This window comes from Aegilops tauschii, chromosome 6, assembly GCF_002575655.3.
Source record: "Aegilops tauschii subsp. strangulata cultivar AL8/78 chromosome 6, Aet v6.0, whole genome shotgun sequence".
Classification (NCBI taxonomy): domain Eukaryota; kingdom Viridiplantae; phylum Streptophyta; class Magnoliopsida; order Poales; family Poaceae; genus Aegilops; species Aegilops tauschii.
In genome coordinates, this window is record NC_053040.3 from 118,597,207 (window position 1) to 118,618,590 (window position 21,384).

A 21,384-nucleotide genomic window follows, 5' to 3' on the forward strand; every position below is an offset into this window, starting at 1 on the left:
TAGCCTATCCTTGCTACTACTGTTGATACCTTTACCTGCAATCCTACATGCTTAGTATAGGATGCTAGATTTCCATCAGTGGCCCTACATTCTTGTCCGTCTGCTGTGCTACGCTATCGGGCCGTGATCACCTGGGCGGTGATCGCGGGTATATACTTATATACTATATACATGACACATGTGATGACTAAAGTCGGGTCGGCTCGTAGGAGTACCCGCAAGTGGATCTTTGTGGCGGAGCGACAGGGCAGGTTGAGACCGCCTAGGTGAGAGGTGGGCCTGGCCCTGGTCGGCGTTCGCGGATACTTAACACGCTTAACGAGATCTTGGTATTTGATCTGAGTCTGGCCATTTGGTCTATACGCACTAACCATCTACGTGGGAGTAGTTATGGGTATCCCGACGTCGTGGTATCAGCCGAAGCTCTTTTGACGTCAGCGACTGAGTGGCGCGCGCCGTGTTGGACCGCTTTGACGTAACCGCCGTGATCGTGTGGGTTGCTAGCCGCGTTCGCAACGTGCAGGTGTGCTTAGGGCGATGGGCCCAGACCCCTGCGCGCATAGGTTTAGACCGGCGTGCTGACCTCTCTGTTGAGCCTAGGTGGGGCTGCGACGTGTTGATCTTACGAGGCCGGGCATGACCCAGGAAAGTGTGTCCGGCCAATTGGGATCGAGCGTGTTGGGTTATGTGGTGCACCCCTGCAGGGAAGTTTATCTATTCGAATAGCCGTGTCCCTCGGTAAAAGGACGACCCGGAGTTGTACCTTGAGCTTATGACAACTAGAACTGGATACTGAATAAAATACACCCTTCCAAGTGCCAGATACAACCCGGTGATCGCTCTCTAACAGGGTGACGAGGAGGGGATCGCCGGGTAGGATTATGCTATGCGATGCTACTTGGAGGACTTCAATCTACTCTCTTCTACATGCTGCAAGATGGAGATGTCCAGAAGCTTAGTCTTCGACAGGACTAGCTATCCCCCTCTTATTCCGGCATTCTGCAGTTCAGTCCACTGATATGCCTCTTTACACATATACCCATGCATATGTAGTGTAGCTCCTTGCTTGCGAGTACTTTGGATGAGTACTCACGGTTGCTTTTCTCCCTCTGTTCCCCTTTCTATACCGGATTGTCGCAATCAGATGTCGGAGTTCAGGAGCCAGACGCCACCGTCGACGACGACTCCCACGGCACTGGAGGTGCCTACTACTACGTGCAGGCCGCTGACGACGACCAGGAGTAGTTAGGAGGTCCCAGGCAGGAGGCCTTGCCTTTTCGATCGTTGCTACTTTTGTGCTAGCCTTCTTAAGGCAAACTTGTTTAACTTATGTCTGTACTCAGATATTGTTGCTTCCGCTGACTCGTCTATGATCGAGCACTTGTATTCGAGCCCTCGAGGCCCCTGGCTTGTATTATAATGCTTGTATGACTTATTTATGTTTTAGAGTTGTGTTGTGATATCTTCCCGTGAGTCCTTGATCGTGGTCGTACACATTTGCGTGCATGATTAGTGTACGGTCAAATCGGGGGCGTCACAAGTTGGTATCAGAGCCGACTGCCTGTAGGAACCCCCCTTCCACACTCCTTGGCCGAAGTCGAGTCTAGTCATTGCAAAAACTTTTACTAACATGGCTGTGCGGCTTATGGGCCCACATCGCCATTGGGTGGTACTAGGATCTTTTACTCCTCGACCTTTACTCTGGGACTCTGAACTCTCTTCTACTCGGGTTAAACGAATTTACTAACTCTAACACTAGGATCCCGTGACCGCGTTCACCCCTAAGATGGATAAGCCATAGTTGTTTCTTAGAATAGTATTTTGAACAATTCACACACTGTCATTTGACTCCTTTGAAACGTCTTTGCTTTCAGATGGAACCCTCGAGGCAGGTCGTGCGCCACACGACGGCCATTGGTGCCTCGGGATCACCTGCGGTGCTAGCTGAGATGATGACCTATCTGGGTTATCGCTGGCACCCTGAATTCACAGTCTACGAGGAGTACCAGGACTTTAACCAGGAGCAGTACCGTGCCATCGTCCACCTCTACTCTCGGGAGTATGACTCCACTACTGTGCTGCACACCGCACATGGTGTTGGTGTGACCATCGATATGGCTGTCCACGATGCTGCCTATGCTGCTCTGACACGTCTTCGTGGAGAGTATCGGGAGTTGGACACCTCCCCTTTCAGGCACATTGCTATCGCCTCTGATGCTGGTGCGGAGGGATACTATACTGCTGCCTACTCCACTGTCACCCGAGAGCCCTTCTACCATCAGCACCTGGTTCTGCATGCTGATGGGCTGGATCGAGCTAACCGAGCTCTTCGCCATGAGATGTACACCACCCGTCAGCACCTTTACCGTGCTCTGACGCTGCTGCACCCCTTTGTCCGGTCTGGACAGGTACCACGTACTGCGATCTACCCAGCCAGGACCGTGATGCCCCATGGTGTTGGTTGGCCAGAGGTGGGAGGCTACTCTCCCGCACTTGGACCTTTTCTGCCACCTGAGCACCGGGCTCTACACTTGAGTATCCGCGGCCCCCAGTCTGCTGACGTGGAGGGCTATCCATCGCCTCACTACCAGCTGTCGGGCTACGATTACCTCCACAGTACCTCTTGGGACTGATGTAGGCTTGATGGTAGTATTAGTTTCAGTCGTCGCGAGCCTGTGTGCCGCCTATGATGTTTTAGTCCAGGTACTGAACTCTATGTACTGAACTCTATGCATGACCCCTTTTGTAAGTTATGCCGACTACTATGCAGTAGCTATCGTGCTCCTTTCAATTATGCATGTTTCATCATGAATGATTCTTGTCATTGCAAATTTTCTCAATGCTGAACTACCCCTGTTATATATTAGCAGGATGGTTAGACCAGGTGGTCGTGGTCGCGGTGGCGATGCCCCACCACCACCTGAGTACATGGCTGGTATGATCCAACAGTTCAAACTGAACCGCCAATTCATGGAAAATATGATGGCTCAGTTTCCTCGCCCCAATATGAACCAGCAGCCAGCCCAAGTGACTCTTCAAGATTTCATACGCCTCAACCCAACCATCTACCGCAGCTCAACTCAGCCTCTGGATGCTGATGACTGGCTCCGTGACATCACCTATGAGATGGAGTCTGCTGATGTAGCCCCTGCCAGCTATGTCACCTTTGCTTCCTTCTTCTTGAAGGGACCCACAGCTCAATGGTGGGACAGCCACAGGCGTACTCTGCCAGCTGGAACAATCATCACATGGCCAGACTTCCAAGCAGCTTTCCGTGCCCGCTTCATTCCTCAAGGAGTCATGGACCGGAAGAAGCGTGAGTTCCGCAACCTCACCCAAGGCAACAAAACTGTTGAAGCTTATCAGCGGGAGTTTCTGGACTTGTCCCGCTATGCTGAAGAAGACATTGCAACTGATGCACGCAGACAGGAGAAGTTCCGTGATGGCCTTCAAGCTGACATCAAGCTCGCACTTCTAGTGCATGACTTTGCTGATTTCGCCACCTTGGTGAATAAGGCCATCAATGTCGAGACTGGTCTGCAGGAATACCAGAGCTCTCAGAGGCGCAACCGTGACACGGGCTCATCTTCGGGCTCGCCCTCACAGAAGCGTAAGATATGGATCCCAAACAGCATGTATCGTCCAAATGCACCTGCTCCCAGGAAATCTTATGCTGCACCGCGTCTGCCTCCTCCACCATCTAAGCAGTCAAAGCTACCAGCTCCCCCACCTGGGGCTCCTGTTCCCACTCCCGATAATGGTCTGTGCTTCAAGTGTGGTCAACCGGGTCACTTTGCCAGGAACTGCTATCAGAACCAGAATCAACTGGCCCTTCCAGCAGCTGGCCGTGGTAACAACCAGCCCCGCAACAACAATGCTAAGTCTTATGGTCGTGCTCATGCCAACCACGTTGATCTCAGCGAAGCTCAAGACCAGCCTGCTACTGTGATGGGTACACTCCTCGTAAATTCAGTACCAGCATCCATTTTATTTGATACAGGAGCATCCCATTCATTCATATCAGCAGAATTTGCATTCCTGCATGGCATTCATTACGAAGAGATAAACACTCCGCTAGTGGTACACACCCCTGCGGGCCAATGTCAAACCTCTATGGTTAGTCGCGATGTTACTGATGAAATTGAAGGACTGGAATTTCTTGTCTCTCCCATCGTACTGAAGTCCTGTAGCATTGATCTCATTCTGGGAATGAATTGGTTAAAAGCGCATACTGCTTCAATCGTTTGCACCACTAAGACCGTCCATCTGCTACACCCTTCAGATGAGATAGTTACTTACCAAGCCCATCTGGTGCAAAATGCCGAGGCAAGGCTCTATGCATTGAATGCATTGAACGCTGCACCACTCGAGGGCATTGAAAACATTCCCGTCGTGCGTGAATTCCTCGACGTCTTCCCTGAAGAACTTCCAGGGATTCCCCCTGCTAGAGCTGTCGAATTCATCATCGACTTGAAACCAGGCACCACTCCTATAGCCAAGCGACCTTACAAAATGCCGCCGCATGAACTCCTTGAGCTTAAGGAGGAAATCGACAAGTCTCTTCGCAAAGGATTCATTCGCCCAAGTTGCTCTCCTTGGGGAGCACCTTCTCTCTTTGTCAAGAAGAAGGACGGAACAAACCGGTTAGTTCAAGACTACCGTCCTATAAACCAAGCTACCATTCAGAATAAATACCCTCTTCCTCGGATCAATGATCTGTATGATCAACTGGCGGGTTCGTCAGTGTTCTCTAAGCTCGACTTGAGGTTGGGCTACCACCAGATCCGTGTTCGCGAAGAGGATATCCCAAAGACCGCCTTCGTGACTCGCTATGGTTCATATGAGTACACCGTCATGTCTTTCGGTTTAACCAATGCTCCAGCCACCTTCTCTCGTCTGATGAACTACATATTCATGGATTACCTCGACAAGTTCGTCGTGGTTTATCTGGATGATATCCTGATATTTTCCAAGAACGAAGAAGAACATGCTGAACATCTTCGACTTGTGCTGGAAAAACTACGAGAACATCAACTATATGCCAAGTTCTCTAAATGTGAATTCTGGCTACCGGAAGTAACCTATCTGGGGCATGTCATCTCTAAGGATGGTATTGCCGTCAACCCCGAGCGAGTTCAGGCTATTCTTGATTGGACTCCTCCCAAGAACGTTAAGCAAGTCAGAAGTTTTCTCGTTCTCGCCAGCTATTGCCGTCGATTCGTCGAGAACTTCTCTAAGATCGCCAGGCCTCTGACTAACCTGTTGCATAAGGGTGTCAAGTTCCAATGGACAGACAAATGTCAGGAAAGTTTCCAGGCACTCAAAGACAAGTTGACTTCTGCTCCAGTTCTAGCTCCACCTGATACTAAGAAGGACTTTGTCATTTACTGCGACGCTTCCCGTCAAGGATTAGGCTGTGTCCTAATGCAAGACCGCAAAGTGATTGCTTATGCCTCTCGACAATTGCGCCCTCACGAAGAGAACTACCCAGTTCACGACCTCGAACTTGTTGTTGTCATTCATGCGCTGAAGCAGTGGCGACATTACCTTCTCGGTAATCGTTGCGAGATCTTCACCGACCACCAAAGTCTGAAGTATCTGTTTACTCAACCAGATCTGAACCTCCGTCAGCAGAGATGGATGGAGCTTGTTGCAGACTTTGACTTGGGTATTTCCTATACGCCAGGCAAGGCTAATGTAATGGCTGATGCCTTGAGCCGCAAGTCTTACTGCAACCACCTCCAGGTTCATAAAGTTCAGCCCTCGCTTGTTGAAGAATTCAGGAAGCTGAACCTCCATATTGTTCCTCCGGGTGCACTCGCTCCCCCTCCTAAACAATTTGGCAAGGTGAACCTCCACGTTGTTACCCAGGGTTCCCTCAATACCCTAGTTGCTAAACCAGATCTCGAGGACAACATCAAAAGGCTACAGAAGTATGACTCTGAAGCCTACAAGATTAAGCGTTACCTCGCAGGAGGAAAGCCCTCATTCTTCACCATTTCTGAAGATGGCACCCTATACTTCAAGGGCCGCCTAGTGGTGCCATGTACAGAGAAAAACCTGGATATGACACAGGAAGTTATGAAAGAAGCTCATGATACGCCTCTAAGTATCCATCCGGGTAGTACAAAGATGTACCAAGACATCCGTCAAAGATTCTGGTGGACTAATATGAAGCAAGACATTGCTCGTTATGTTGCTGAGTGTGACGTTTGCCGTCGTATCAAAGCAGAACATCAAAGGCCTGCTGGAACTCTGCAACCTATCTCTATTCCTGAATGGAAATGGGACCATGTTGAGATGGACTTCGTCACTGGATTTCCCAAATCGCAGAAAGGTAATGATGCTATTCTTGTCGTCATTGACCGGCTTTCCAAAGTTGCACATTTTCTGGCGGTCAAAGAAACGATCACTGCTAGCCAGTTGGCAACGCTCTATATGTCCAGGATTGTTTCACTCCACGGTATTCCATTGGTTATCAGCTCAGACCGTGGCAGCTTATTCACTTCAAGATTCTGGGCAAGTTTCCAAGAAGCAATGGGAACTCATCTGTCATTCAGTACTGCGTTTCATCCTCAATCGCAAGGACAAGTTGAACGCGTCAATCAAGTTCTCGAAGACATGCTTCGAGCTTGCGTTATTTCCTTCGGCAAGAAATGGGAGGAATCTCTCCCGTATGCTGAGTTCTCTTATAATAATAGCTATCAAGCTAGTCTGAAGATGGCCCCCTTCGAAGTGTTATATGGACGAAAGTGCCGAACCCCCCTGAACTGGTCAGAAACTGGGGAACGTCCACTCATCGGACCGGATATTATCCAAGATGCCGAAGAACAAGTCCGCATTATTCGCGAGAATCTCAAGACTGCTCAGTCACGTCAGAAGAGTCAGTATGACCGTCATCATAAAGACATGGTCTATCAACCTGGCGAAAAGGCTTATCTTCGAGTCACACCTATGAAGGGTGCTCACCGCTTCGGGATCAAGGGCAAACTAGCTCCTCGCTATATTGGCCCATTCACTATTCTCGAAAGGCGTGGAAAAGTGGCATACCAACTGGAGCTACCGCCGAACCTTTCTCAGGTTCACGATGTGTTCCATGTGTCACAGCTCCGCCGTTGCTTCAAGGATCCAATCCGAGCTGTGGATCATGAAGTGCTAGAATTACAGCAAGACCTCTCCTATAAGGAGCATCCGGTCCGCATTCTCGACCAAGCTGAACGCCGCACACGTCAGAAGGCGATCAAGTTTCTCAAAGTCCAGTGGTCGCACCATTCTGAAGATGAGGCCACCTGGGAACGAGAGGATCGTCTGCGCGAAGAATACCCCACACTGTTTCCTTCTACCTCCTAAATCTCGGGACGAGATTTCTTGTAGTGGAGGAGATTTGTAACACCCCGAGAATCATGCTACAGTAACTCACTGTGATTAAGCTAATCACGTTGCTAAACAGGGCTTGATCACATTGGAATCACCTTTCTTTCAAACTCCTAATTCAAACTTCAAATATAATTAAAGTGAAAAATAAAAGTTTTTCAAAAATTCAAACAAAAATGTTCAGTGGGTTCTAAATAATACACTGGTAATTATGGTGGAGAAATCACATTTTTATAAAATGTCTAAATACTTTTAAATGAAATAAAACAAAAAGGAAATAAACAAATAAGAGAAAACAGAAAACAAAACAGTCAAAAGAAAAAAAGGAGCAGGCCTCCCCCCCCACTGGACCCGCGGCCCAAACCCCCCCCCCCCCCGGCCCAAGCTGGGCCGCCACCCGCGCCCCGGCCCAGCCCACCTTCCCCCGCGTCCCCTTCCTGTTCCCCCGACCGGGTCGGAACAGGGGAGCGTCGCCGCCGAACCCCCTCGCCGGCGGTGAACCCCGCGAGAGGATAAGGGCGCCAGCGGCCCCCCGCTCCCTCGGGCCTCTCTCCCACTCGCCCCCGCTCTCCCTCGGCCTCTGCGCCTTCTCCCCCGCCAGATCCCCCTCCCTCTCCCCTCCGTTCCCCTCTGCCCGAGCGCGCTCGCCGCCGTTCACCGTAGTTCCCGCGGCCACCGTGCCCAGATCGCCCCGACGACGTGCCCGAACGACTCCCCGCCGTCGACTACGCCGACTGCGCCATCGGGAACGAGCCGAGCGCCACTACATCGACCTCCCCGAGCTCGTCTTCCCCGCACGGCCGCCGTCGATCGTCGCCGACTCCGGCTACCCCGCGCCCTCCCCGAGCTCGCTGCCACTCCCTACGGCTCCGCTGTGAGCTCCTCTACCTCCTCCCCCTCTCCGCTAGCTCGCCCGCGCTCCCTAGCTTCTTCCCCGCGCGCGCCCGAACGCCACGCCGCGGAGCTCGCCGCCGGCGTGTCTCCGGTGACCAAGTGGTCACGGGCGTTGGCCCGCTAGCCCGACCGCACCATGCCGCACCCGCCTAGCTAGCTAGTTCGGCCATTCGCGCGCTCTAGCGTAGCTTCCGTCGGGCACCCGTAGCTCCTCGCCGCCGGCGAGCCCGTAGCGGTCGACCCCGTCCGTTCCAGCCCCTCCGACCACCGCCGTTGGACGCGCGACGTCGAGCCGCGTCGAACGCGCCCAGCCCCGCCCCTGCAAACCCACAGTGGGTGAAACCCGCGCCCCTCCCGCGCGCGCCGCCGTGCGTTTTGGTCGCCGGCGATACTCCGGCGCCGGCCGCCGACGTGGCACACCTGGGGCCACCCCTGGGTCACTGCCAGTGGCCCCCACGGGCCCAGTTGACTGGGTTGACCCAGTCAACTGCTGACTGGGCAGGCCCAGTCACTGACATGCGGGCCCCGCCGCAAAAATTAAAAAAGAAAATGTTTTATAAATAAAAATAATTAGTTTAATTATTCTCTCACTGACAGGTGGGCCCAGTAGCTAATTAACTAAAAACTAATTAGTTTAATCCTCTATTAACCCACTGTCTATGACAGGTGGGTCCCCCTTGTCAGTTTGACCAGTCAACCCGGACTGTTGACCGCTGACGTCACTCATACGTCATGCTGACGTCATATCCCTTTTTCTGTTAATTAAATAATTCTAGAAATTCAAATAAACTTTGAAAATTCATATCTTTTAAACCGTAACTTGGATGAAAATGTTTTCTATATGAAAGTTGCTCAGAACGACGAGACGAATCCGGATACGCAGTCCGTGCGTCCACCACACCTCCCTAACCTATCGAACTCGCAACTTTCCCCCTCCGGTCCTTCTGTCCGAAAACGCAAAACATCGGGAATACTTTCCCGGATGTTCCCCCCCTTCACCGGTACCACCTACTGTCGCGTTAGGACACCCCTAGCACCGCTCATTGTCATGTCACGCATCGTCATGCTTATGTTTGCATTGTATTTACTGTTTCTTCCCCCTCTTCTCTCCGGTAGACTACGAGACCGACACTGCTGCTGCCCAGTTTGACTACGGAGTCGACGACCCCTCCTACTTGACAGAGCAATCAGGCAAGCCCCCCCCCTTGATCACCAGATATCGCCTACTCTCCTCTATACTGCTTGCATTAGAGTAGTGTAGCATGTTACTGCTTTTCGATATCCTATTCTGATGCATAGCCTATCCTTGCTACTACTGTTGATACCTTTACCTGCAATCCTACATGCTTAGTATAGGATGCTAGATTTCCATCAGTGGCCCTACATTCTTGTCCGTCTGCTGTGCTACGCTATCGGGCCGTGATCACCTGGGCGGTGATCGCGGGTATATACTTATATACTATATACATGACACATGTGATGACTAAAGTCGGGTCGGCTCGTAGGAGTACCCGCAAGTGGATCTTTGTGGCGGAGCGACAGGGCAGGTTGAGACCGCCTAGGTGAGAGGTGGGCCTGGCCCTGGTCGGCGTTCGCGGATACTTAACACGCTTAACGAGATCTTGGTATTTGATCTGAGTCTGGCCATTTGGTCTATACGCACTAACCATCTACGTGGGAGTAGTTATGGGTATCCCGACGTCGTGGTATCAGCCGAAGCTCTTTTGACATCAGCGACTGAGTGGCGCGCGCCGTGTTGGACCGCTTTGACGTAACCGCCGTGATCGTGTGGGTTGCTAGGTCTGCTCGCGGCCGCGTTCGCAACGTGCAGGTGTGCTTAGGGCGATGGGCCCAGACCCCTGCGCGCATAGGTTTAGACCGGCGTGCTGACCTCTCTGTTGAGCCTAGGTGGGGCTGCGACGTGTTGATCTTACGAGGCCGGGCATGACCCAGGAAAGTGTGTCCGGCCAATTGGGATCGAGCGTGTTGGGTTATGTGGTGCACCCCTGCAGGGAAGTTTATCTATTCGAATAGCCGTGTCCCTCGGTAAAAGGACGACCCGGAGTTGTACCTTGAGCTTATGACAACTAGAACTGGATACTGAATAAAATACACCCTTCCAAGTGCCAGATACAACCCGGTGATCGCTCTCTAACAGGGTGACGAGGAGGGGATCGCCGGGTAGGATTATGCTATGCGATGCTACTTGGAGGACTTCAATCTACTCTCTTCTACATGCTGCAAGATGGAGATGTCCAGAAGCTTAGTCTTCGACAGGACTAGCTATCCCCCTCTTATTCCGGCATTCTGCAGTTCAGTCCACTGATATGCCTCTTTACACATATACCCATGCATATGTAGTGTAGCTCCTTGCTTGCGAGTACTTTGGATGAGTACTCACGGTTGCTTTTCTCCCTCTGTTCCCCTTTCTATACCGGATTGTCGCAATCAGATGTCGGAGTTCAGGAGCCAGACGCCACCGTCGACGACGACTCCCACGGCACTGGAGGTGCCTACTACTACGTGCAGGCCGCTGACGACGACCAGGAGTAGTTAGGAGGTCCCAGGCAGGAGGCCTTGCCTTTTCGATCGTTGCTACTTTTGTGCTAGCCTTCTTAAGGCAAACTTGTTTAACTTATGTCTGTACTCAGATATTGTTGCTTCCGCTGACTCGTCTATGATCGAGCACTTGTATTCGAGCCCTCGAGGCCCCTGGCTTGTATTATAATGCTTGTATGACTTATTTATGTTTTAGAGTTGTGTTGTGATATCTTCCCGTGAGTCCCTGATCGTGGTCGTACACATTTGCGTGCATGATTAGTGTACGGTCAAATCGGGGGCGTCACAAGCGGGTTCATGAGTTCTTATCTCGTCTTCGCTCTGAGTTCGAGCCTCGACGTGCCCACCCGCTTGCTCGTGGTCGTGTTCCTATCTCGGAGGTGCTTGCTAAACTTCGTGCTGAGGAGACCCGCCTTCGCTCTGCTGGGTTACTTGTGGTTCCATCAGTGTTGGCCGTACGAGCTCCTGTGTCATCTGCTCGTCCCACCGCTCCACCGCTCCTGCCCACTCCTTCAGGGGGGGGGGGGTGAGTAGCCCTCCTTATGCTGAGAAGGGTCCATCACGCCGTGACACCTTCTGTGTTACTGCTCCCGATCAGGTCACCCAGAGTCTGATTGTCGCTAGAAGAAGCGAGACCAGAGGCGCTCCTCTTCCAGCGGGACTCCAGGGTCTTCCTTGACTCCGTCACTCACTGACCAGGACATTGTACGCCTCAAGCGTCTACTTGCTTCCTCCGGCTCCTCGTCGACTGGTTCAGCTGTTGATGTGACTGCATCCACTTCTCCACCATTGCAGGCATCTACACAGTCAGGTACATCTTCGTGGGTTCTGGATTCTGGAGCCTCCTTTCATATGTCTTCTGATTCTTCCGTGTTGTCTTCTCTCCGACCTCTTGCTTCACCTGTTAATGTTCTTACCGCCGATGGCACACCTCTTCCTGTTGCTAGTCGTGGTATTCTTTCCACTCCATCTTTTTCTGTTCCTAATGTTTCACATGTTCCTCACCTTACCATGAATCTTTTTTCCGCTGCCCAACTTACTGATTCTGGTTGTCGTGTCATTCTTGATACCGACTCTTGATCCATTCAGGATCGTCGCACCAAGGCTTTGGTTGGTGCTGGCCCCCGGCGCCGTGAGTCAGAGGGCCTTTGGAGGTTGACTGGCTTTGTGTTCCTTCCGCTGCCACCACTTCTGCCAGCTCTCATGCCCTTGCTGCCTCTTCGTCTGCGTCCTTCCAGCAGTGGCATCATCGTCTTGGTCACATCTGTGGCTCTCGCTTGTCTTCTTTAGTTCGTCAGGGCCTCTTAGGGTTTGTATATGGAGATGTTTCTTTACACTGTAATGGTTGCAGACTTGGCAAACAGACCCAGTTACCTTATCCTACCAGTGAGTCGGTATCTCAGCGTCCTTTTGACTTAGTTCATTCTACTGTTTGGGGGCCTGCTCTCTTTGATTCGAAAGGTGGTCATCGCTACTATGTTCTGTTTATTGATGATTTCTCTCGCTACACTTGGATCTACTTCATGAAATCTCGTAGCGAGGTTCTCTCTATCTACAAACGATTTGCTGCCATGGTTCACACCCAGTTTTCCACGCCCATTCGTACTTTTCGTGCTGACTCCGCTGGAGAGTATATTTCCCAGCTGTTGCATGGTTTTCTCGTGGAACAGGGTACTCTTGCCCAGTTCTCATGTCCCGGTGCTCATGCTCAGAATGGCGTTGCCGAACGTAAGCATCGTCATCTGCTTGAGACAGCTCGTGCGCTGATGATTGCCGCTTCTCTTCCACCCCACTTTTGGGCTGAGGCTGTTTCTGCATCCACCTATCTCATCAACATTCAGCCATCGACTGCTCTGCAGGATGGTATTCCTATGGAGTGTCTCATTGGTCGCTCTCCTGACTACTCAGCTCTTCGTATGTTTGGATGTGTGTGCTATGTTCTTCTTGCCCCCCAAGAACGCACCAAACTGACTGCTCAGTCGGTTGAGTGTGTTTTCCTTGGCTACAGTGATGAGCACAAGGGCTATCGTTGTTGGGATCCTGTTGGTCGTCGCTTGCGCATCTCGCGTGATGTGACTTGACGAGTCTTGTTCTTGCTACCCACGTCCTTCTTCCTCGACCTTCTCTGTGGATGATATTTCCTTTCTTCTCCTTCCCGATACACCCCGCTATGTGCCTCATGTTTCACCTCTTCCTCCGGCACCGCTCATTCACTCTCCTTCACCACCGACCCCCTCTTCCCCATCCTCCTCGTCCACCTCTCCACCATCATCTCCAGTCCATCGCCCTCTCTCACCATTCCCTCTTCACTATACTCGCCGCCCTCGTCCTGTGGATGCTTCCCCCGATGCGCCTTCCACCTCTGGTGTGCTTCTTCTCACGCCTCCCCCGGTTCATAACCTCCGTGCTCGGCCTCGCCCCCCGCCTGATCGCTATTCACCTGATCGGTACGGTCTCTCTGTTAGTGCTGAGCCCACTTCCTATCGGACTGCCATGACTCAGCCTGAATGGCAGCTTGCGATGGCTGAAGAGCTTGCTGCCCTTGAGCGCTCTGGCACATGGGATCTGGTTTCTCTCCCTTCCGGTGTTCGTCCCATCACTTGCAAGTGGGTCTACAAGATTAAGACTCGCTCCGATGGTTCCCTTGAGCGTTACAAAGCTCGTCTTGTGGCCCGTGGTTTTCAGCAGGAGCAGGGACGCGATTATGATGAGATATTCGCTCCTGTGGCCCACATGACCACTGTCCGCACCCTCCTTGCTGTGGCTTCTGTTCGTCATTGGTCTATCTCTCAACTTGATGTCCAGAATGGCTTTCTCAATGGCGAGTTGCGTGAGGAGGTTTATATGCAGCCACCACCGGGGTACTATGCTCCTGATGGTATGGTCTGTAGACTTCGCCACTCCCTCTATGGTCTTAAACAGGCCTCCCGTGCTTGGTTTGAGCGCTTCGCCTCTGTGGTGACTGCCGCTGGTTTCTTGCCCAGTGATCATGACCCCGCATTGTTTGTTCACACGTCTCCTCATGGTCGGACTCTTCTCCTTCTTTATGTTGATGACATGATCATTACTGGTGACGATTCTGACTACATTGCCTTTGTTAAGGATCGCCTTCGCGACCAGTTCCTCATGACTGATCTTGGTCCACTTCGCTATTTTCTTGGGATTGAGATCTCCTCGACCTCTGATGGCTTCTACATCTCCCAAGAAAAATATATTCAGGATCTTCTTGATCGCGCTGCTCTCGGTGATGAGCGCACTGTTGTGACTCCTATGGAGCTCAACGTTCAGCTTCGTGCCTCTGATGGTGATCCTCTTCCTAATCCCACTCGCTATCATCACCTTGTTGGCAGCCTTGTCTATCTTGCTGTTACGCGTCCTGACATCTCCTATCCCGTCCACATCCTGAGTCAGTTTGTTTCAGCCCCCACCTCTGTCCACTATAGTCACCTCCTCCGTGTTCTACGATATCTTCGTGGCACGATCTCTCAGCGTCTTTTCTTTTTCCGCTCCAGCTCTCTTGAGCTCCAGGCCTACTCTGATGCTACCTGGGCTAGTGATCCCTCTGATCGGCGCTCGCTGTCTGCTTACTGTGTCTTTCTTGGTGGCTCCCTTATTGCCTGGAAGACAAAGAAACAAACTGTAGTTTCTCGCTTGAGTACAGAGGCTGAGTTGCGAGCCATGGCTATGTTGACGGCTGAGGTGATCTGGTTACGATGGTTACTTGAGGATTTTGGTGTGTCTGCTACTTCCTCGACTCCCTCACTGTCAGACAGTACCGGTGCTATCAGTATTGCGCGTGACCCGGTGAAGCATGAGCTCACCAAGCACATCGGTGTGGATGCCCACTTTGTACGTGCTGCTGTGCAGGATCAGACTCTCGCTCTCCACTATGTGCCCTCTGAGTTACAGTATTTACTATTATTATTCTTCTAATAAGGCTCGGATCCGCCCCATTCCTTGTTGATCCGATGGCCCATGCGGCGAGTTTACATATTTTCACTCAATTCTGTGTTTCACCAGATACTTCGCCTTATTAGAATGGAATAATAATATAATTTGCAAAAAGATATGCCCAATAGATATAATTTTCTGTCTTTAGTCTTTCATTTAGCTCATAATTTTCTGTGTTTGGTGAGTCCCAATCAGTGTGACGGAAGCTTCGATGTGGAACAGAGGAAGCAGAAAGAGCTTCGCACAAACCAAAGGTTAGTTCAGCTCTTGCTCTCATTTCAACCTCCACAAAAGCTGCGCTCGATGTTATTTTTACAGTAACTCACAGACTCAGCACTTGTTACAGAAACACAAGTATACAGAGCACACTGTTTTCAAACTAGTTACAAAATAGCCTTGGACTGTCTTCAGAGACACTGCCCTTTTCCTGCGGTTCTTTCACGTGGTTTGCTCCTGATTTGTTGGTCCATGCTAATTCAGGTTCAGCCAAGTCCCGTGCTTCAGTCTCCAGGCCAGGGCTCATGTTTTCTTCATGCCCCGCGAGATCCCGTCGATGGCATTGTATTTGAACAGGCAGTCTCTGCAGTAGCGCGGAGTTTGTAACAGTTTTAGTATGAGACCAGCTTCACATAAGTTTTTTTTTTGAGAAACCAGCTTCTCATAAGTAAGTTGCCATGAGAAGATAACTCTGATTTCTCTGGAGAATAACACCTGTGTTCGTAGTATACACTGGAGCCCAGATACTGACAACGTACTATGCATCTATCTTTCTCCTCACCAATCCTGTGAAGAAATCAAAGCTGCAACACAGGAAACTGTGTCAGATTCTTTTTTTGATCAAAACAGTATTGTGGCAGACCATTACGTTCTTCACAGACACACATCATATATACAGTAGTATATTACGGATATAAAGTAAATTATAACGAGGAAAATGAGGTGATGGATAACAAATCGCATTACCTGTTACCATCAGGGTGCAGCTCATAGCTCTTGCCGTCCTCACCAACAGCATATAAGTAGCCACTTGGTGTTAGCCCCTGAAACAATTTAGTAGGTGGTTAGAGAAGAGAAAATATCTACTCATCAATCCTAGTTAAGTTCTCTCCTTACCTTGATCGTGACCACGCTGTTCACAGACTGGCCTTCATGCGCATCCTGTACGACGACTCTTTGGCCACTACATAACAGTGAATATTCAGTTAGTATGAAAGGATAAATAATGAGAACATATGGAAACCATATTGGTAAAAAGATTGAAGTCAAATGGTAGCAGATGCATACTACACTTAAGTAGGAAATTTGCTAATGGAAGACCAACAAACCAATATCGAGATAATACTCCGTACCTGTGAAGCCATGAGTTGTAGTATTGCTCCTCGAGGGCCTGGAATCCTACAGTGAAGATAGAGAATATTATAGTGCCAAATTTACCACAAAATGTTAGAAAATTCAGGTTAATTCGCTAACATCACTCACTAGGGCAAAGTAAATTTATCTACAAAAGTTCACTACACCCATAGCATGAGCATAATGCTTTTCAACTCAAGAAGAGAAACTATTGACATGAATTTACCTTGATTTGAGAAAATATCAAAAAGAACTTCAAATTTGTTGAAGAATGATGCTAGTATGTCTTCTCGTTTAAGTCTGGGTGAATTAGCCTTTAGTTCTTGGAGTGCAGCATTCAAACATGTAGTAGGCTTTTCATTGTCGACATTTAAACCAATACCTGAAAAGGGTAAAGGAATCCAAGTTTTTATAATGAATGACCTTCCGGTATTAGTATCAGCACCATTTGGAACATACTTACCAGTGCAAATATTGTAGACTTTCGGCTCATATGATGAGGTACAAAGAATGCCACCAACTTTTAACCCCTTCAGATATAGATCATTAGGCCACTTTATCCTTACATCTAGCTCTGGAAGTCCCTGGGTGTTATCACATAGATAGCACATGATGTCATGAAAAGGAAATTAGCCTTATGAAATATCATACTGCAATCAGTGAACATCACGTATGCGTAAGAAACACCAAATATAATAGTACTTCATAAACCCTCACCTTAGCACAACACAAATCTTTGATGGCTTCGGTCATGGCAAGGCAAACGACATATTGCATAAGGGGAAGCTTCCGGGCATCATTCATCTGTGATGTAAACGAGAACATGAGACAACCTGGAGGTGATTCCCACACATTCTTTGATCTTCCTGCAAAGTCATTGGCAGAAGATCAATATTAACGAGCTCTGCTCAATTAAGCATACAAAAACAATGAATTTCTAGAACCATAGAAGGTGGAATCAACTACAATAAAAGTTTGGTTGACGTTGTCAATCTACAATCAGAAGATCTACAAATGGTAGAAATCATCTATTTGTGGAACTACACTTTTCACCAAGACAAAATTTGAAAACCTGTTCATGGCATCCACGCCATGGGTCATTATATTCTCAACAATTGACTACTTTTTTAACCATCGTTCATCGGATTCGGATACAGCAGATGGACCATTTACAGATCCAAATTCACTCAACAAATTTGCTATTTCTCGAACTATTTACCCCATAGAGCATGCAGCAACTTCAGATCTTCAGTAACATCAACTGAACATACAACAAACAGAACAGCATAATTCATCTACCACCAAAGTGACAGACATTGATCACCAAGATTGAAAAATCATGAGAGATACACACTAAAACGGACAACAAAACAAGCACCAATTGGCATACATATTTGACGCACCTCTGCCTTTGAACTGCACGTCTGTGGCGCACACGACGCCCACCGGAAGTTTGGCGAAGTTCCTGCAAGCAGAGGGGAAGCAAAGAGTAAGCCCAATTTGAGCGATTCAAGAGGAAATTCATCGTCTCTTTTCTTTTTCTGATGAAGCGAGACTCAAAAGAACAAAATCTTGCACTCACTGCGTTACGAGGTCGTGCGTGGATGCCATCCGCGGCGACCAGAGCATCCACCTCCCGAAGCGCCGCGCCTGGAGCGCGCCCATATAGGCGGCCGCGTCGAAGCCCGCGTCCCCGCTGGCGTCGAGCGCGAGGGAGACGGCGAGCTCGCCCCCGCCCTCCTCCGCGAGAGAGAGCTCGCCGGCGGCGGAGGCGAGGAACTGCTGGTCCTGGGGGGACTTGCCGGAGAGCACGAGGAACGTGGTGGCGGCTGGGGCACCGCTGGTGCTATGCGCGGCCGCGGCCGCGCGGGAGCGGGAGGAGAGGTACCGGCGCAGTGCGACGGCCGCGAGCACGGCTGCGGCGGTAGCGGCCGCGGCGGTGGCCGGCGGCGGGAGGCGCGTGGGGAACGGCATGTCGGGTGCCCTCTGGTGTCGTCGTTCTTTGTTTCCTCCGCCGCCACTTTATTCAGAGAACAGACAGCTGAGGCTGTTGTACCTGCTGCCTACGGGTGACGGACAGGTAAAATACAATGTGCAGCTGCATTCGCGCTAGTCGCTCAATCCTATAGAAGTCAGAAACGCAATGAAAGAAAAAAGAGATAGGAGTGCACAACAGCGGCGGCGACACCCTTTAAAAGATCGATTCCTCTCGACGACATTTCTCTCACTAGTTCCCCTCGGCGGCGACGTGTGAAACGGAGAAAAAGAAGAAAAACATGTCACCATGGATAAAATTTGGGATAGTCATCAACAAAAATAATAATTTAATGAAATGTTTCAACCAGTTTCTGTTAAATCAGTTGTTTGATCTAGTTCAGATTGCTAACTCTATTCACACGGGGAGGTGGATGCATTGATCTCGAAGTTTTAATCTAAGTGAGTATTCTCTTAGCTCATTTTATGCTCTTGCTAATTTTAATTGGTAGGTTAGTGATAATAACGGAACTGATGTGCACACGACGTTCTTTTGTGTCCAATGTGCATCCGATAAATGCTCTGCACCGTCAGGTGATGTAAGAACAGAATTACAAACGGTTGGATGGAAACGTCAGATGCGTGTTGTATAAAAAGATTTGAATGTATAGTAGTGCTCTAATAACAGCCACCGTGTTGTGAATGTTGATTATGCAGTTGCTTTCACTAGTAGAAAAAGGGTCAAATGTGAGACACATTAGTCCCGGTTTGCATTTGAGCCGGCACTAATGTGTCCATTAGTGCCGGTTCAAACGGCTAGGCGGGAGGAGATCTTTAGTACCGGTTCAATGCGAACCTTTAGTACCGGTTCATGCCACGAACCGGTACTAAAGAGGCTGGGGCCCGACCAGCACCTTTAATACCGGTTCGTGTGATGAACCGGTAGTAAAGAGGTTGTGGCAGACTGTTTTTAATCCCACCTCGCTCCCCTAGCAAGATTTTTACCACCTTAAATATGTTATTTTCTCAAACTATCACAAGCATTTGGTCTTCATTGAACTCTATGTGTAGAATTTGTGGACTCAATATGAGTCTTACCGGTTTCTAAACCGTTGAGGACTCATATTGACAATTCAGATTGTACATAAAAAGATCATTGATAATCAATGTATTTTTGATGTATATTTTTACATGTTTACGCCCTCACTCTCTCCACTCACTCGGTCTCCCCCTCAATCCCCCGCGCCGGTCCTCCCCTGCCGGCCGCCACTCACTTCAAAACTGGACGCACTTCGTGTACAAACTGGACAATCTCTTTCGGAGTATCAGGGTTTCGGACGAGAACTCATCTGTTACACGGGCCACTTCATTTTTTTTAAACTTATTTGAACTCCAGACTTTTTTTGAGCCGGCATTATGCAGCATTCAAAGCGACGTCATCAATTTCCAACACGTTCTGACATCATTTGTTGTTTTTCAGTCATTTACCGATTTGTTTAGAGAGCTAAATGACCGTGAAATTGAAAATCACTACAAAATGAACTCTAAAAATGTTGAAACTTGGCATGGTATCATCATTTCACCCGCATAGCATGTGCGAAACTTGGCTTTATGATTTTTTTCTCTCAATAAAATGGAGCTCCCCTCCACCCCCATTTTATACAAAAACGAGGCCACATCTCACCAAACATGTTTATAGCGCTCAGGAGTAGCCAGAGTAGTCGCACCAGAAAAGCTACCCTCTCAAAGGAGTATCTAACAACCAAGGGAACATAACCCAAAGATAGAACAATAAATCGCAAAACGAACAACATCCTAGGAGCTTGTCACATATATTCTCCATTGTTGCATACCCTAGTAGCTTTATGAAAATTTCGAATTGACATTTGCTTCACTCATGCCCATTGGTTAAGAATGTAGGTGATTTGGAGACAACATGGCAAGTATGTCCCAATGGGTGGTGTTGTGCTCAACAGTTGCAAGGGATCATCTGGACAATGTGGCAAGAAAACTAGAGCAAATAGCTCGAGACCCTCCATTGCGGATGCCCTTCACCCTAGCTAATTCAGTTCGAGTGACCGAGGTCTTCGCTTTCCTTGGTTATGAGCCCAACACATGGATCCAAGATGAACGAGCTTCAGTGTTTCCACGCTGAAGTTTCGAGTTCCAACATGTGATGAATCCTTCATCTTCATTGACTAGGGCCACTATTCTAAATGATGGAGGCACGTATGCAAACTAGATGGATCTGGTTGTATTATAAGATAGAGCTTGAGGTGGTGTTCATGTTGTTTACCTTCTTGTTTCCGTGTATGCTATGACTGTAACATTATTTTCCTTAGAGGATGCCGGGACACTCGATGCGATACAGGTCCTCTCGCATGCAGCGCCCTTGTTCATCCGATAAAGCTCGCTTTGCTCTGACTTTGCTCTGGCGATCGTTTAGTTGCTTTCATTTTACTCTAACCTATGATATGGTGTCACTACCATCCAGCCAACCTTGTTCTCAGTCCTGTTGTACAAATAGCTGAACAAAAATCACCTCGATCCTTCCACTATTCTATTTGCGCTCGAAGCAGTGAAAACCCTACTGATCAATCCCCCCCACGCCCTCGAGCCTCGCACTCCTCCACCTCCCGTTTTCATCTCTCCTTCTCCCATGTTCTAGACCACCACTCCACCTGCCCTTCGCTTTGCTTGAAGGAAATATGCCCCAGAGGCAATAATAAAGTTATTATTTATTTCCTCATATCATGATAAATGTTTATTATTCATGCTAGAATTGTATTAACCGGAAACATAATACATGTGTGAATACATAGACAAACATAGTGTCACTAGTATGCCTCTACTTGACTAGCTCGTTGATCAAAGATGGTTGAGTTTCCTAGCCATAGACATGAGTTGTCATTTGATTAACAGGATCACATCATTAGGAGAATGATGTGATTGACTTGACCCATTCAGTTAGCTTAGCACTTGATCGTTTAGTTTACTGCTATTGCTTTCTTCATGACTTATACATGTTCCTATGACTATGAGATTATGCAACTCCCGATTACCGGAGGAACACTTTGTGTGCTACCAAACATCACAACGTAACTGGGTGATTATAAAGGTTCTCTACAGGTGTCTCCGATGGTACTTGTTGAGATGGCATAGATCGAGATTAGAATTTGTCACTCCGATTGTCGGAGAGGTATCTCTGGGCCCTCTTGGTAATGCACATCACTATAAGCCTTGCAAGCAATGTGACTAATGAGTTAGTTGCGGGATGATGCA

At 49.2% G+C, this 21,384-nt stretch overlaps 1 protein-coding gene across 1 annotated transcript; it reads right to left on the minus strand.

Annotated features, from left to right (window-relative positions):
• Positions 1–15,033: 15,033 nt before the first annotated feature.
• Positions 15,034–18,289, minus strand: LOC109776075 (biotin--protein ligase 2). Its single transcript, XM_020334756.4, has 10 exons — positions 17,711–18,289; positions 17,532–17,593; positions 16,846–16,994; positions 16,592–16,712; positions 16,355–16,510; positions 16,128–16,173; positions 15,892–15,958; positions 15,742–15,818; positions 15,490–15,578; positions 15,034–15,358 (listed from the first exon to the last, which is right to left on the minus strand). The coding sequence occupies exons 1-9, from the start codon at positions 18,100–18,102 to the stop codon at positions 15,533–15,535; spliced, it is 1,116 nt and encodes a 371-aa protein (XP_020190345.1). The 5' UTR covers positions 18,103–18,289; the 3' UTR covers positions 15,034–15,358; positions 15,490–15,532.
• Positions 18,290–21,384: the final 3,095 nt, after the last annotated feature.

Bases quoted from the DNA above. Each gene is read 5' to 3' on its own strand.
- LOC109776075 (XM_020334756.4), bottom strand. From the start codon at position 18,102: ATGCCGTTCCCCACGCGCCTCCCGCCGCCGGCCACCGCCGCGGCCGCT. The intron at 17,594-17,710 runs GTGAGTGCAAGA...CTCTGCTTGCAG, and splicing joins ACGCACGACCTCGTAACGCA to GAACTTCGCCAAACTTCCGG. The intron at 16,995-17,531 runs GTGCGTCAAATA...ATGACTTTGCAG, and splicing joins CGTGCAGTTCAAAGGCAGAG to GAAGATCAAAGAATGTGTGG.